The sequence below is a fragment of the Polistes dominula genome, unplaced genomic scaffold, assembly GCF_049000335.1.
Source record: "Polistes dominula isolate Pdom_NZ unplaced genomic scaffold, Pdom_raw_medaka contig_74, whole genome shotgun sequence".
NCBI classification, from domain to species: Eukaryota; Metazoa; Arthropoda; class Insecta; order Hymenoptera; family Vespidae; genus Polistes; species Polistes dominula.
In genome coordinates this window covers 160,704-175,659 of record NW_028300953.1, presented here as the reverse complement: position 1 = coordinate 175,659, position 14,956 = coordinate 160,704, and the positions used below count along the sequence as shown (strand labels likewise).

Here is a 14,956-nt window from a genome sequence, read left to right as displayed (position 1 = left end):
TTGTTTTTATTTGTGTTTCAGATCATCGTTGGAATGGTATTCACATTTTATTAATTAAATTCATTTATAAATTCGTTTAACACTAGATCTTTTTACTATTGTTTTGTTTAATATTTTTTAAAAAATTTACAAACATTGTTTGAATGAAAAAGTGCATAGAGGAGGGGAATTAATATTAATATATATTTCATTACAGTATTAAAAATTAACATATATTTAAAAAATAATAATATTTCTTTTTTATATATATATATATGAAGAAAAAAAGTTTGAAATGAATAAAATTTTCTCAGTTCATAAATCTAGTGTTAATTGAATTAATTGCATTTAATGGTTTTATAGTCATTATTTGTGCATTGTCATCGTCATCCTAAGGATAGGAGACCCTTTGTGCATTCATCAATAAAGATTTAAAGTGAGTATATTTTTTTATTAAATAAATCCTTTAAAATTTTAATAATTTTCTGTAATAGTAATGATATTAATAGTATTGTTTTTTATTTCAGTTTCAGATTGCAATCGTGCACGAATGGCCCATGTGAAGTGACCGGGAGTGAAATTTTTGTTCTTGCATTTGACTGCGAGCAATGCAGTCTTTGAATTAGTGCAGTTTAGAATCAGTGATCGGGCGAGTAATAAGTTAAAATCAAACGCGAATTAAAGTCAGTGTTGTTCGTCGTATAATAAAATATCGGTTTCGCGATAAGAAACTCATCTATAGTTTCTTATTTTCGTTTATATCGCGTTTTTAGATTCACGCGAGGTGCATCACCATGGTGCAATAGAGCTGCATTCCAGTGGAATGCATTGTAAGTATTCATTAGTATTTACATTTTATTCGATTTTATTTTATATGACTTGGAATAATATTCCAGGTAACTTATCTTTTTGTTCTCTTTTATTTTACAGATATAACCATGGATTCTCTTCCTTTCAAAGATGTTGGATGAATTTTTTGATGAATCTCCGATGGATCTTCTTCAATCGCAAATCGAGTAACGTCTTCCATAGTCAGATTACAATACTTGCTAAGAAGTAGGAGTGTTTTGGAGCCATCGCAGAACTTCTTAATCCGTGAGTTTTTATTTAAAGTCCCTCCAGTGCTCAATCATGCCGAGGATGAAAGGTCCAAATCAGCACGAGTTACTGGTTGTAATTATTTAAATAAATTATTGACGAGCACATGAGTAATTCCTTTTTAGGAGTTACTCATGAAAATTGTATATATTATTGTATGTTTTATTATTAGTTTAGGATAGGTTTTCTTGTCTCATCGGTTAAATTCATTTAATAAATAATGCAATTAATAAATGCACTCTCTTTTTTATTACGTGTTAAAAGCATATAATAAATGTCTTACATGCATTGCTTCGTACATAGTTTATCTAATCGAGATTAATTTTGATATATCAATACTTTGATATTTTAAATAAATGAGCAAGAAGACAAACTCATTCGCGACGGATAGATTCTGGCAATTAAGTGGTGGCTCAAAGCCCAGTTCTTTCATTAGAACAGCCATTTAGTGAAAGAATCGTCCGAGGTTTGCAAAAAATATCCATCATCACCGTAGAGTCTTTTAATACATCCTTACCTCGAAACTATAATTGTTTCATATGGGGTAACTTTTTTTTTCATTCGCTTGTTTAAGTCATTATTCACCAAATGACTTGTAGAGTCCTTAGCCCGTTTAGATGAATTCTTATTAAAATCTTTTGATGTATTTATATATGTGTTAATCATATTTTTTAGATCAGGATTTTCAGCTTCTAATATACTAATCTCCCGTTTCTCCCCCCATACTTTCTGCGTTCTCATCTATGCGTGTGCCCAGGTGTTACACGTATGGGTGAGAAACAGTTAGCGTGGGTTTAGTTTTAGTTTTTTCCCCTATTGGCGGCTGTTATTGTGCTAGTGATTGCACGATGTACTTTACACCTGTGTGTGCGTATTAGGTAGTGTGTATTGTACATCGTTTCGCGATATTTTTTATTCATTTAATACATCATTAAATTACTTGAAGCATTACTTCTACATATCTATCTTTATTCTTATATTTATATTAAATATTTCGAATTTTTTTGATAATCTCGTTTGCATAGTAGAGTTACTGCAATTATTTGTGGAAACTTTGATATACTTGTATATTACTAGTATGCATATAAATATATACTAGTGTATACTTGTATTTTTGCTTTAGTTTTTTATGCAATAATCATTAGCCTTGGCAGTCGATTTCAGCAAAACGTACGTATACCCATTAGCATATAAGTTTAGAAAACGTGGTTGAACTAGGGTGTCGGAGGTGCCCCGGGGCATGCTCTCTAGTTTAGGCTTTTGCACCCTGGTGGTATGTGTGAGAACCGTGGAGTGAGTGGGTGGGTATGTATGGTTTTTCTTAAAATGGATAAAAATATGGATAATAGGCAGGCAGGTAGCATACTTCTCTGAATGAATGTGAAAACTTTAATTTTAAGTAGGTAGGATCCAGGAAAGGCATTAGACTTCTTGCTTCCACTCCGGAGTGGAAATTCCGCCTCCTGGTTTATACAGAATTGTTACAAAATTTGATCATCTCATTCTATATTATGTTTGATTGGTTAATTTATTTTGTAACTATTCTGTGATCTTTATTATGTATCATGATTCAAAGGTATTTGCAACCATTTGAAAGATTAATTTCTACTTCGATTTTATCTCGAACGAGATAGAGTCGAATCAAATTCGCAAATTCTTTGATGTATTTGATACTTAGTTTTAAGTATTTCAGTATTAGCACTACGCACCATCGCGATTTCGTTTTACAGCTGGAAATATTTCATATAAATAAATATAACAAAGTATTGCAAAAAAATGCATTACATTTATTGCACTTTCTTTTCAATTCCATTTTATTACTCGACGTTAAGAGTGCGAAGTGTTATTAGGTCATCGAGGGAAATTATTATCTGCTTGGACATTTGATTAAATGTTTTCGTGTATGGTCAATAAACTCTAAGTTCATTGATGGTCCACGAGAAATGTGAATTAGCAAAATACGAGTTTATTTGTAAAATTAGAATGAAAGATCTTATCTTGCTCGCACGTATTAAATGTCCAAATGCAGTTTTCATGGAATGAAGAAAGAAGAGGCTTAATGCCGAAGAGGCCCCCACTTAATTGTGGCTCAAGAGGGCAACTACAGGCTATAGAGTTATTTTCAAAGGTTCAACAGCAAGTTTGAACCTTTAGAGAATGGCTCTTTAGTCATATTTTATATTTTATTGTTGTACTTTTTTGCTCGTCATTAATTTCTAGTTGTAATTGGAGATGATGGACCATTCCATCTCCTTGGGACACGAAGTTCGTGTCTAATCGTCAAAAAGATGCATATGTGTTTAGTTAGTTCGAGTCAAACAATTTAAATTCTTTTGTTATTACATTTTGGATCCTAATTATCATTTTTTGAATATTAAAGTTATCTCTCTTTTCTTTTTTTGTCTTATAGATTTTTAACAGTGATCGTATTTTTGTAAATTTGTAATTTTTTCTTTTCTATATAATGCAGTTTAAAAGTATTAGTCATAATAATTAATGGATATTTTTTTTTCTAGTAACTTAGTGTTTGTACTTTTACTTTTTTATTTTTTTATTTTTTGTAATTGTAAAGTCACGCGTTTAAATTTAATTTTTTTGCAACGGTAAATAGATTTTTGATAAAAATAAATAGAGCATTTAATTATAAAGTGCATCTGCAAATGGGACGATTTATATGTCAGGCTACTACTGTATCACTTGACTGTATGATTAATATAGTTTTCTTTTTGTTACAGGTGATCTTCGTTGGATTAAGCAGCAAACCAATCACCGTTTTTTATAATACATGTTTAAATGCATTTCTGAAGGCACACACATATTTTTTTCACTAAATATGAAATATATATATTTAAAAATCCATAATAAATATAACATTGAATATTGGCACAGATTTACAAAAGATTTTAAATATATTTTTTAAGAAAATGTTTAATCTAATAACATATCTGTTTCAGATTTAATAATCAGAAGTCGTCGATACCTATATTATTTCTAATATTGAGGTAGGATTAAGTTTGTTTACCTTTTGGAAGATATTTTCTTTTTTTCTTTATTATTATTTTATTAATAAATAATAAAATTTTATTGAATAGTAAATTAATTAATATCAAGTGTACATATTAAGTGAAGCATAACATCGTTTAATCAGACGATTAATACTTATGAATTAGCATATCTATAAATACGATTTACGAATAATATTTTATGACTCAGTCAATTTCTGATTTATCCAATTAACATAATTAATCACATTGACATATACACCTGGAATTCCACTGTCTGCACAACCAATACCCCATGCTACCATCCCAACAATTTGCCATTGATTCCCTGACTGACATACTAATGGTGCACCTCCATCTCCCTATAAAATTATACATTAATTGTTTAATACTTTAACTATAATATAATGAAATGAAATTAATCAAATGATCTACCGTGCACGCATCTTTTCCTGATTCACCTCCTGCACATATAAAGCTAGTTTTATCAAGCGTGAAAAGTTGTCCCACTTTAGTACCACGAAGAGCATTTTCGCAATTATTTTGATTTACTATGGGAACATCAACTTCTTTAAGTATATTCTGATAACTACCTCCAAATGCATTCTTTCCCCAACCAGACACCCAACATCTTTAAAAATAATCATATTAACATATTAATGTATTAGGAAAATAATTTACTTTACGTCTGTTCAATATACTATATATTAAATATATCATAAAAATAAAGTAAATATACCTTGTTGGTGCATTTGGTACTGAAGTAGGAAGACATACGGTATTAATATTAGGGCTACTCGAAATAGGTACAGATGAGCTTAATCTAACAACTGCTACATCGTTCTGAAGATTTTTTGAATTATAAGAAGGATGGACAAATATTTTTTGTACATTGTACTCTTGATAAGGATAAGGTTCAGAAGTACTTTGTCCATTCCATTCACCAAGTCTTATTTTAAGACCACCATTCCTATGAGAAATACGTATAAAATATTGATATTTTAACATAACAAAAAAATAAAACAGAAATGATGTTAGACTTACAAGTAAGGAGTTACTTTATGAGCCACAGTTAGTACATGATTAGCATTAATAAGAGCTCCAGATCCAATATATGAATTACTTGATGTTAAGAGAGCTGCTTGCCAAGGATATTCACCATAACTGGCTATTCCTTCTGGTTGAGAAGTAAGAGCTATTTTTCTTACACCGCAATTACCATTACCTAGATTTCCTGATGTACAGCAATATACCGATCCTGCTGAACACATTGTACCCTATATAATATAAAATAAACATTATAAGATACAAATAATATACTTTATAGTAAATGACATTGAATAAATATATCCATACCATGTTAACAATTCTTATGTCAATGTCATTACCGTCATTACCACCATTACAAGTACCAGCAGCTACACATTTACATCCGGAATCTGTAGTAGTAGTAGGTAAAATATTAATAACATTAAAATTACGCATTATAAATGATTTTATAATTTAATTGTTGAAGAATAAATTAATACATACTTGTAACCGTATTGGTAGTCCCAGTCGTACCATCAAAAACAATCGTATTACTTTGTGCTTTAATACAATCAAGTATAAAGCACACTATCACTGATATATAGAAAAAGTAATACATTTTTCAGATATAAATGAAAAGAAATAAAGAAAAGAACAAAACTTGGTATTTGAACTACTCGATATGATGGATAATAGAATAACTAACATTTCGCAGTCTTATTCAGATTTATATATATTTTCCATTACATGCCCTATATTTATATATCCTTTTGTTATAATTTTGAAACATATTAAGTGAAATATCCAAGCGTGATAAAAGTCTCTAACGAGAGGTTTTTTTCTCCTAACAATAGTTACATTCTATATATAAAGTGTGACACTATCATAAAATAAAATTAATTACTTCCTATTACAATTATATTCTTATTTTGTCACCTATTATACTTATATATAATAATAGAAGTTATAGATCATCGTAATTATCGTCTATTGCAAAATTTCCTGAGCAAATTATTACAAATGAGGGAGATGTATGAATACAAATAATTACGTTAATCGTACTTCATGGAAAATTAAAATGAGGTTAATAATCTGGTATTTCCAACGAAATATGACTCATGCGTGATTTTATTTCAACATTGTTACTTTGGATTTATTATTTGACAAATAGATAATCACGTGTTAGCAAGTATAGATTATTCAAAAAAATAATATTCATTATTAATAACGATATTAATATTTAAGATATACATTTATTAGATATCTAATATAATATGATATTTTTTTATGTGTGCGCTCGACAAATAAATTATAATTACGTTTTCAACAGAATTTTAATTTATTAATCTACATTCATTTAGGAAAATTAATTTAATAAGATATGAAGTATTTAAAGAATAATTGCTAAGAATTAAACTCATTTTTTTCAACCCATTTTCACTAATTTTAAATAATAATAATAATAATAGTAACAACAACAAAATAAATGGAAAACAATACATAGCATAGTCATTCATTTGACGATGATTATTTCCAGGTAATCAAATCATATAATTAAAGACTAGTCTAACTGTAAATTAAAGCTTAATCTTTCTTTACGATTAATAATTCAATATTTACTGAAATATTTATAGAAAAGTTTAAAGAAATACGGAAATATATTGAACTAATTTTGTTAATTTATACTAATATGTAATTGATAATCAATTACATATTGTATATTCCTTATCCATGAAAAGCATAACAAAAATGATACTTTATTGTGATGTATATTATACTAGAAATAAAAATATCTTTTGTTCTTATACATTTATATATATATATAAATTATGAAATAAAATTATGTGTATTTTCTTTTAATATTAGATTTTCCAAGTTTTTTATAGCGAGCATGATTCATATGTGACATCACTGTGTAAATACCAGGTATACATAATACTAATAAATAAATGCGCAGAAAAGTTGGAAAATGAAGAGAAAAATTTAAAGAGTTTGGTAAAGATACAGTAAATCGTTGCGTTTCTTCAAAATATGGAATGTTGCGTAAGATAATAATACCTTCGCATATTATACCTAAAGGATACAACGGTATCCATATTGTATATCTTAACCATGTTAAAAAATAAATTTCTACGTTCAATAATTGTGAATTATAGTATAAGTATCTGATAACTTCAACTGCGCTCCAAACAATAAAAAGATAAAATACAACCGGTTTAGTTTGCATACGTGGTTCCCCTTCTATCATGAAGAATAAGACAAATGCTCTGGCTCCAACTTGCATGAAAGGTATCATTACACTACCTTTGGTATATCCAAATAAAGGGTGCATAACTTCCAAAAATTGTAGCAACTGTATAAATTTCATTGGATTTCCAACAACAGTATATGTGTGTTTCATAGAAGCTATAATTAATCAAATAATTACATTTAGGCTAAAATAGAGTAGTATATATAACAATGGATACACGATGATATAGTAAATACAAACCTGGCCCATCCCGAGAATATTTCAAACCCATTACAGTAAGAACATAAAGAAATCCGACTAATTGACACAAGTTGTAGATGATTAAGTATACTTTCTTAAAATCCTCTGTTATGTATAAATTGTTTCTATTAGTATAATGTATAAGGTAAGTATCAATATATTAATTTGTAGATAATATTTATACCTTTCCTATACCCAAGTTCTTCTTTATGCAATTTGTCATACATATCAGGGTAGTCGTTACAAACATCTCTCTTCTCATGCTCATTATCATCCATGTCTTCGCTTTTCCATTTGTCAAAATCTATTTTAAGCCATGGTGGTTTCTGTGGTTGGCCGGTCAATCGTGGCCACCATCCACCACATTTTTTCTTCAACGTAAAATCTATTTGACGGTCAATGACTTTATAATTGCTTTCCTACAAAATCAATTAATGCCCATAGAAAAGAATAATACTTTAGATCATTAATAATAATCTAATAACCAAACATACATCAGGAATAACAAGTTCGTGAAAGTCAATACTGAAACCGTAATTACTGCATCCTCTTGCGCCTTGACCGTATGCGCTAACTTGCAATTTTTTCTCTTGCAAATTAATATTAATATCCTATCAAAGATATTCACACTTTAAACAAAACAAATTCAATCAAATAAATATTAACAATGATTTCCATACCTTAACATTAGCCAAGTCAACTTTTAATGTAACCTGATTCTCAGTTTGAGCCCAATATACAAATGGAAAATACGTATCTGTCATTTTAATATAATTTCTTGTCAACAAATACGTTATAAATTTATTTTAATTTTTCAAGATAAAAGGAATATTAAGTGTAACGATTTTGACACCCTCTGTGAAGTTGGTAAAATATATCTCGTTTCTTATCATTCGCACTCTATATTATATCGCACTTTGCAATACTTATGTTAAATAATATTTAAATATCGAGTAAAAGTGCTTATTCACTTTATATATTCCTTATGAATATAAATAAGTTATTTAAATATACACTTCGTTTAATTCTACAGGTTAAACTAAAATATCTGACCAATTCTCGACTGACCATTGGTCGATATAGTTTACACATTTATTTATACATTTATCGATTAGACTAGATTATTATTAAGACTTTCATTTTGCTTATCACAAAAGTAGAATTTGATCAAGTTATCTTCTTTATAATGATTTCCTTTTAAATTTGAGATATAAGAAACATTGTATAATAAATTTTGTCAGGTTTCTTTTTAATCGACTTCTATATATGTACATACTTACATAATACGGTAAGAGTAATAGTTATTGGGTGGGAGTTGTGATAAACATAACATGTATTATTATATTTTTATTTCAATATATATTCGATCGATCAGTTAATAAAAAGCAATAGTTTTCATGACGCAGTTATAACAAATACAAAAGAAAAAATATTACAAATCATCAGCGAAAATTTGTTTAATTGCGGTGTAACAATATTACATCTAAATTATCATTTGAATCTTTGATGTGTATGTTTGTATGACGATTAAAATATAAATAAATCGAAAAACAATTGTGATAGCATCCATGGATGAATATAATGGACTGTTTACAATGCAACGATTAAACCGTGAAGGTTTTTACAAAACGCGTTTTATTAACATGTATCAACAACGTTTGCTTTCAAGGATAACGTTAATACACATTTTGCGTTGCACTATACGACCAAATATTTTTTTTAGAATTGAAATCGATCTATAAAATCACATAAAAGATACCATTCAGTCAAATTTTCGTTGCAAACTATCCTTAAGAAACATAGCACAGTAGTTTTACAAGCGCGAACACACACACACACACACAACACATATATTATATTTATATTTATTTATTTTATATTTTTCTTCTGAAATTCACCTTCTCTTTTTTTCCTTTTTTTTTTTTAATTTATTTAATTATTTTGTCCAATAAATTTATATGTCCTAAGAGTGCCGAATATTCGGCTACACGAATCTACAAATTCGTATTCCACATCTTAAGAATAAAAACTTAAGAATCGAAATCCGTAATCGATCAATATTCGTAAAATCGAACGCGCCCTAATAATAATCCTCGCTTGTTCCTACTTTGTTCTTTTGTTGGTTCAATTTACGATCGTAATCAAATTATTTCAACCTTTCAATCTCAATTACACAATCTTAGTGGATACTTATCATTAAATATTCGTGACCGTACAGGTAATATTACCACAATAAGGTAAAAAAATCATTCGCTAAAAAGCACACTTCAAACGTTCCCCATATTACTTCGATGACAAATGTTCGTAAAACATATTTTGTTTATAATACAATATTATTTTATTCGATAAATGATTAACAATCACAATCTTTTCATTGATGAGAAATCAAGATTTATTTTTCTATTGTTAAAGTGTACGAAGTAATTCATCAATGGCACACAAGTATCTACGCGATTGATTAGTTCATTTATTCATTCATCTTAATTTTACGCGTTGATTGATTACTCTACAGACTTCTACAAAAAATACAAAGAAAATTAATTTCATGACAATGAAAAGTTCAATTGTAAATTGCCAATCAAATCAAATCAAATCAAATATTTTGGAACATTGACAAATACATTATTTCAGTACGACGAACTCTCATAAGTAAGCAGTTGACGAATGATTGTTGGTCCTCGTATTATTTTTTAGATGCGTTTAGCCGTGTATAAAGCTCTTATTAAATGTTACGTAAAGACGTATACATTAATCGTTGTTTATCACATTATTGTATTATAGAAATAAACAATTATAAAGCAGAAACTTTATGTATACCGATCATCGGCATTATCACATTTATGGTAGTAGACGAAAATAGAAACCGTAGAGTAGAAATCGATCTTACCGATCAATAATTATTGTGTAACACGGCCACAATAAGTAGCTAATTCTTGAATTGAGCATGGTTTTACACAGCATTCGTCATATACACCCCTAGATTCCCTTCGGAAACGTCTACCGGCAAAACGGCCCATCATGGCGTTTGCTGTAACTGCCGATCTAAATGGATACGAATCATCGAAACCGAATGGATAATCAGCTATTTCCATTTCTGAAAATAAAACAATAACATGTATTTTATTTATTTTTTCATGAAAAATTATATTTGCGAATGAATTCATATGATTTTACTTGAGTTTAATTAATGTTTAACAAAATGTAATGTGAAGTAAATGTATAAAAAATAAATATCAATCAATACAATGTTATCGCAACTTACCCTGCCCGCTCTTTTTAAACATAGAATTGTAAACTCCATCGCAAAGTAATCCTAGTGCATTAGATAAATTTTGTCCGCAATACTTGTGCAATGTCATTGATTGTCTTTTGTCTTGGTAAGAGTATTGTGTATTTCCAAATTTTATTAAAAAAGACGCAACGATGAGCACAAACGTCGCAAAGACGTTGAATCGATATGTGGACATCTGTAAACAAAGTTTATAAGAACAAAATTTAATAATATAGTCCTAGGGTCTATATAGGTCATCTTATTGAATATCATTATCAATGTGTACTTTGCTTTGAGTAATTAATTAGGCTAAATTTATAAATGAAATTACATGCATTGACATAATGATAATGAAATTCATTTCCTTTTGCGTGATCTATTTAAACTAAATAAAAAGAATAATTATTTTATACATTGATCAAATATAGATTTAAATTTAGAAATATTGATCGATCAATCGTTGAATATTATTATAAATCGCCTAACATTTTATAATCATCCAGGTTGCAGGAAAATCGCGGCTATCGTTAAAACATTTGGCTGGTCATTGCGACATTGTGCACATCGCATAACGCGGAATGAGGATAGTTGTCAGTCTGCTTGTTTATATTTTAGCTCCGAGTCATTGAATCTCCAAGATAAATTATACTGTTGTTTTGATATGCGAAAATAGGGCCGTTATCCACGAGACGCATTCTGGCGCCACGGTGACTGGAGTTCAACCCGTTGATTCCAGAAAAGCTAAGACAGTAGACACCAATTTTGTTCTTAAAATAGAAACAGAGTGGGAGAGCAAGAAATTCAATACGAAATCATTTTCAAGGTATATAAAAATGACAAATACTCCATTGATAAATAATTACTTTGCTATCATATATTCAACGCAAAACTCTCTAAATTGACTTGATTCATTTGTTTTGTTTCTAAATCTATAGACATGCATATCTATAATGAAATTATAAATATTAGATTCTTGGAAAGAGTTTCGAAATTGATAGTAAATCATAACAATTTATTATTATAGGAATTACCGATTTGCGTTTGCAATATCACTTAGTAGACGCGTGCCAGACACGGTGCAAGCAAACAATGACTTTAACATTCATTGTTAGATCAAAACAAAATACATAAATATCTGGGTACGGTGATACCGAACAGAATTAGCGAGTCTAATAAAATTTATCAATGTCTAATAATATAATATTGATATTGTATGTGGCGTTTGCGAGTGAACATCAAAGACGATAACAACTTTCTTTCTCTTCTTTCTCTTTTTCGAAGTTATGCAAGGAATCTGGTTAATCTGTTATTATTTCTTTTCCTTTATTTGAATAACTTCTTTTTTCTTATATTTTCAAAGTATCGCGAAATACATGGAAACGAATTCAATGACCTACGATAAAGTTGTATCCGTCGTACTCATGAGTCAACATTGTAGCAGTATCGAAGGTGCGATGTGCTTCTCTATCTCGTTCAATTTCAACTCTTTTCCAATTAAATTGAAACTACGTCATTTTACGTAGTCGTTGTTGTTACGCTTATCTCGCTCTTATTCGTGAAAATAATCGCAGCATTAGCTTTTATTTATAAAAGGTCAAGATTAACTTCGATATATCCGATAAAGAAACGTATAGAAGAAACAAACATAAAACAATGTCGATTTATTGATAAACAATTATTTAACCTAATGCTTAGAAATGCTTATTGCTAATGCTTAGTTTTAATGCATGTATTAACAAAAAAAAAGGAAAAATTACATCGTGTCCTAATTTGTCATTAAATTGGAACACGCTTCTAATGCGTACCATTTCTTGATTTTTAAATGACGAGTTTCTCCAATGATAAATACTCCGTGTATATTCATTAATTTTCTATATTCTGACGATTATAAGAAAAGAAAAGGACTGTAAGGAGAGTTCACATGCTCTCCTTGATAACGGATTGTCCGCAAATTGATTGAAAAGAGGACTCATTCCAGACTATGACCCATTGTTACACGCATTAATTACTTTTTCTTTCTTTCTCACTCCCTGTCTTTCATTATTATTTGAAGCGCCACTGGCTGAGACAAGTAATAAACACGTGTATATAACGGTCGGAAAGATAATACACGAATGCAGTTATAGTCACCGAGAGGGAATGCACTCATCTTTGACGAATGCTCGCTCTCATAGTAGGGTGATCGACTTTTCCGATTAAAAGTCTAGCTACTTAGCTTGGGAATCTTAAAACTTCGTTTTAATACTTCATGAAGAAATAAATGACAAACATTTGCTGCTTCATATTCAAACACGTGTTTTCCTAACAACATTTCTATCCATTTTGTCAACGTTATAAAACAATAAATTACATTTATTTAATTCTTTATCTTTTGTTTGATCTAACAAAATAATTAATTAAAAAAAAAAAATGATCATTTATTTATTTCGTAAACGCTGTAACGAGTCAGCAGCAACATCATCTGTCTTTAAACAAGATACAAACTTCGTACTTCGACTTTGCGACAAAGAAGAAGAAGAAGAAGAAGAAGAAGAAGAAGAAGAAGAAGAAGAAGAAGAAGAAGAAGAAGATAATTATTTGTCTTTTTATTTCCTTCTCCTCCTCCTACTTTAGATGATTTCTAATCTAATCTCTTTCTATTTCTCCTTTTTCTCTTTCTCTTTCTCTCTCGCTTTCTCTGTTTATCTTTTTCTCTAATTTCAAATGAAATTGAAAAAAAATCTAATGTTTACATTGTGCAATGAAAATCTTAATTCAAACTCGAAAATATAAACATATCTTGAATTTAAGTATTTAAATATTACATTTACATTTATTTACCTCTTCCACGCTCTCACGTCTTTCACGTCTGTGTATTTTTCCAGCTGTGCTTTATTTAAATATTTTTCAAAAATTGCAAAATCAACGGCCGGTAGATTTCCGTAAATCTCTCCTCGATATAAAAGTCATTCTCGAACGAATCACCCCTAATCGACTTGACGCGCGATTTCTTACAGGTGACATAAGTAAAGATCACCAATTGAGCTTTCCTCTTACACTCGTACTAACTCTTGCCTAAGTCACTCTCATCAAGTATCACAGTTTTATTTTTTTATTAATTATTCAATCCAAACATTCTTCTTTTTAAAGGATTTGGATATTTTTATTTTGATATTTTAAACAGGATCTATGTCAATATAAATAATAATATAAGTAAACGATTTGAATCCTTTTCCTTGATCCTTATTATATACTTCGCGAAATGAAAGGAAGACACGTCTAAACTGATCGGGCGCCAACGGACGACTCCGTCGCGTACGGAGAGGAATGCAAACGAGCTAAAGATTCCTACATACGTATTTACATTGTTGTTATTTTCTATAGTTCAGATTTACGAACGTTTGTAATATGTTATATAACATAGTATACAAATACGTAATAAAACAATTTTAAAGAGCGCAGAGTAGAGTAAGCATTGAAATGTTGTTTCTTATAAAACGATAATAAATTTTTCCTTTTAGTATTACACTATTTTCCACAATTATATACTGTAGATAATATTACTAAAATATTTACACGTAAATAAATAAGTAAATAAATAAATAAATATATAAGAAAATATTGATTTGATTTAGAAGTAAATTTTGAAGAAAAATAATAGACTCTCTCTTCCTTGGAGATGGAAATACTCACGTTGAAGATACACAGTAGTTATCCCTAGCCGATGAGAAGAACGTACGAAGTATGACGATCCAAAAGAGGACGACCTCCCTTATAAACGGTCTGGCAAAAAAATTCTATTCAAGGTAGACGTGTTCATTACACACGTTAGAAAAGCACCTGTCATCTTGTTTTAACTTAACACCAACAATAACATCACGTTCATAAGGAAAAGCAATCAACCGTAAATCGTTCCAATTTTACCCCCAACGTTCTATGCGTTCATATATGTACGTTTTCTTGTAATTCTTGAATGACTTACTTCCGCTAGATATACTTCCAATTTTATTTATAAGCCAAGGAACGTAAACAGGTCAACAATCGATTAGTTATCCCTGTGATCCTAAACTATTTTTCTTCTTCTTTTTAATATAATTAACTCCTCTT

At 29.4% G+C, this 14,956-nt stretch overlaps 3 protein-coding genes and 1 long non-coding RNA gene across 6 annotated transcripts; 1 reads left to right on the top strand and 3 right to left on the bottom strand.

The window, feature by feature from the left end:
• Positions 1-199: 199 nt before the first annotated feature.
• On the top strand, positions 200-3,966 carry LOC149032575 (uncharacterized). The gene is made up of 3 exons (XR_016176562.1): positions 200-415; positions 507-809; positions 910-3,966. It is a non-coding gene; the product is annotated as an uncharacterized LOC149032575 (long non-coding RNA).
• A 142-nt stretch (positions 3,967-4,108) lies between these two features.
• LOC107073033 (inactive CLIP domain-containing serine protease A3) lies at positions 4,109-5,753 on the bottom strand. The gene is made up of 6 exons (XM_015333423.2): positions 5,613-5,753; positions 5,436-5,518; positions 5,124-5,356; positions 4,819-5,049; positions 4,515-4,710; positions 4,109-4,441 (listed from the first exon to the last, which is right to left on the bottom strand). Exons 1-6 carry the CDS (start codon positions 5,725-5,727, stop codon positions 4,280-4,282), a joined length of 1,020 nt encoding a protein of 339 aa, XP_015188909.1. The 5' UTR covers positions 5,728-5,753; the 3' UTR covers positions 4,109-4,279.
• A 70-nt stretch (positions 5,754-5,823) lies between these two features.
• Hacd2 (3-hydroxyacyl-CoA dehydratase 2) lies at positions 5,824-8,794 on the bottom strand. The gene is made up of 5 exons (XM_015333422.2): positions 8,280-8,794; positions 8,094-8,210; positions 7,784-8,018; positions 7,600-7,704; positions 5,824-7,514 (listed from the first exon to the last, which is right to left on the bottom strand). The coding sequence occupies exons 1-5, from the start codon at positions 8,361-8,363 to the stop codon at positions 6,949-6,951; spliced, it is 1,107 nt and encodes a 368-aa protein (XP_015188908.1). The 5' UTR covers positions 8,364-8,794; the 3' UTR covers positions 5,824-6,948.
• A 139-nt stretch (positions 8,795-8,933) lies between these two features.
• Positions 8,934-14,955, bottom strand: ILP-2 (insulin-like peptide 2). 3 transcript variants are annotated; one of them, XM_015333426.2, is made up of 4 exons: positions 14,543-14,955; positions 11,357-11,611; positions 10,862-11,066; positions 8,934-10,693 (listed from the first exon to the last, which is right to left on the bottom strand). In XM_015333426.2, exons 3-4 carry the CDS (start codon positions 11,064-11,066, stop codon positions 10,497-10,499), a joined length of 402 nt encoding a protein of 133 aa, XP_015188912.1. In that variant the 5' UTR covers positions 11,357-11,611; positions 14,543-14,955; the 3' UTR covers positions 8,934-10,496. The 3 variants fall into 3 exon arrangements, with proteins under 3 accessions (XP_015188912.1, XP_015188910.1, XP_015188911.1); XM_015333424.2 differs by lacking the exon at positions 11,357-11,611; XM_015333425.2 differs by lacking the exons at positions 11,357-11,611; positions 14,543-14,955 and adding an exon at positions 13,691-14,501.
• Between the last annotated feature and the right edge of the window lies 1 nt (position 14,956).

What these genes read in the sequence shown, in the direction of transcription:
- LOC107073033 (XM_015333423.2), bottom strand. Translation starts at nt 5,727, where the DNA reads ATGTATTACTTTTTCTATATATCAGTGATAGTGTGCTTTATACTTGAT. An exon ending in GACTACCAATACGGTTACAA is followed by an intron (nt 5,519 to 5,612) that starts GTATGTATTAAT and finishes CTACTACTACAG; the next exon opens with ATTCCGGATGTAAATGTGTA. An exon ending in GTACCAAATGCACCAACAAG is followed by an intron (nt 4,711 to 4,818) that starts GTATATTTACTT and finishes TTATTTTTAAAG; the next exon opens with ATGTTGGGTGTCTGGTTGGG.
- Hacd2 (XM_015333422.2), bottom strand. Translation starts at nt 8,363, where the DNA reads ATGACAGATACGTATTTTCCATTTGTATATTGGGCTCAAACTGAGAAT. An exon ending in ACGAACTTGTTATTCCTGAT is followed by an intron (nt 8,019 to 8,093) that starts GTATGTTTGGTT and finishes TTGATTTTGTAG; the next exon opens with GAAAGCAATTATAAAGTCAT. An exon ending in ATATTCTCGGGATGGGCCAG is followed by an intron (nt 7,515 to 7,599) that starts GTTTGTATTTAC and finishes GATTAATTATAG; the next exon opens with CTTCTATGAAACACACATAT.
- ILP-2 (XM_015333426.2), bottom strand. Translation starts at nt 11,066, where the DNA reads ATGTCCACATATCGATTCAACGTCTTTGCGACGTTTGTGCTCATCGTT. An exon ending in GTTTAAAAAGAGCGGGCAGG is followed by an intron (nt 10,694 to 10,861) that starts GTAAGTTGCGAT and finishes TTTTATTTTCAG; the next exon opens with AAATGGAAATAGCTGATTAT.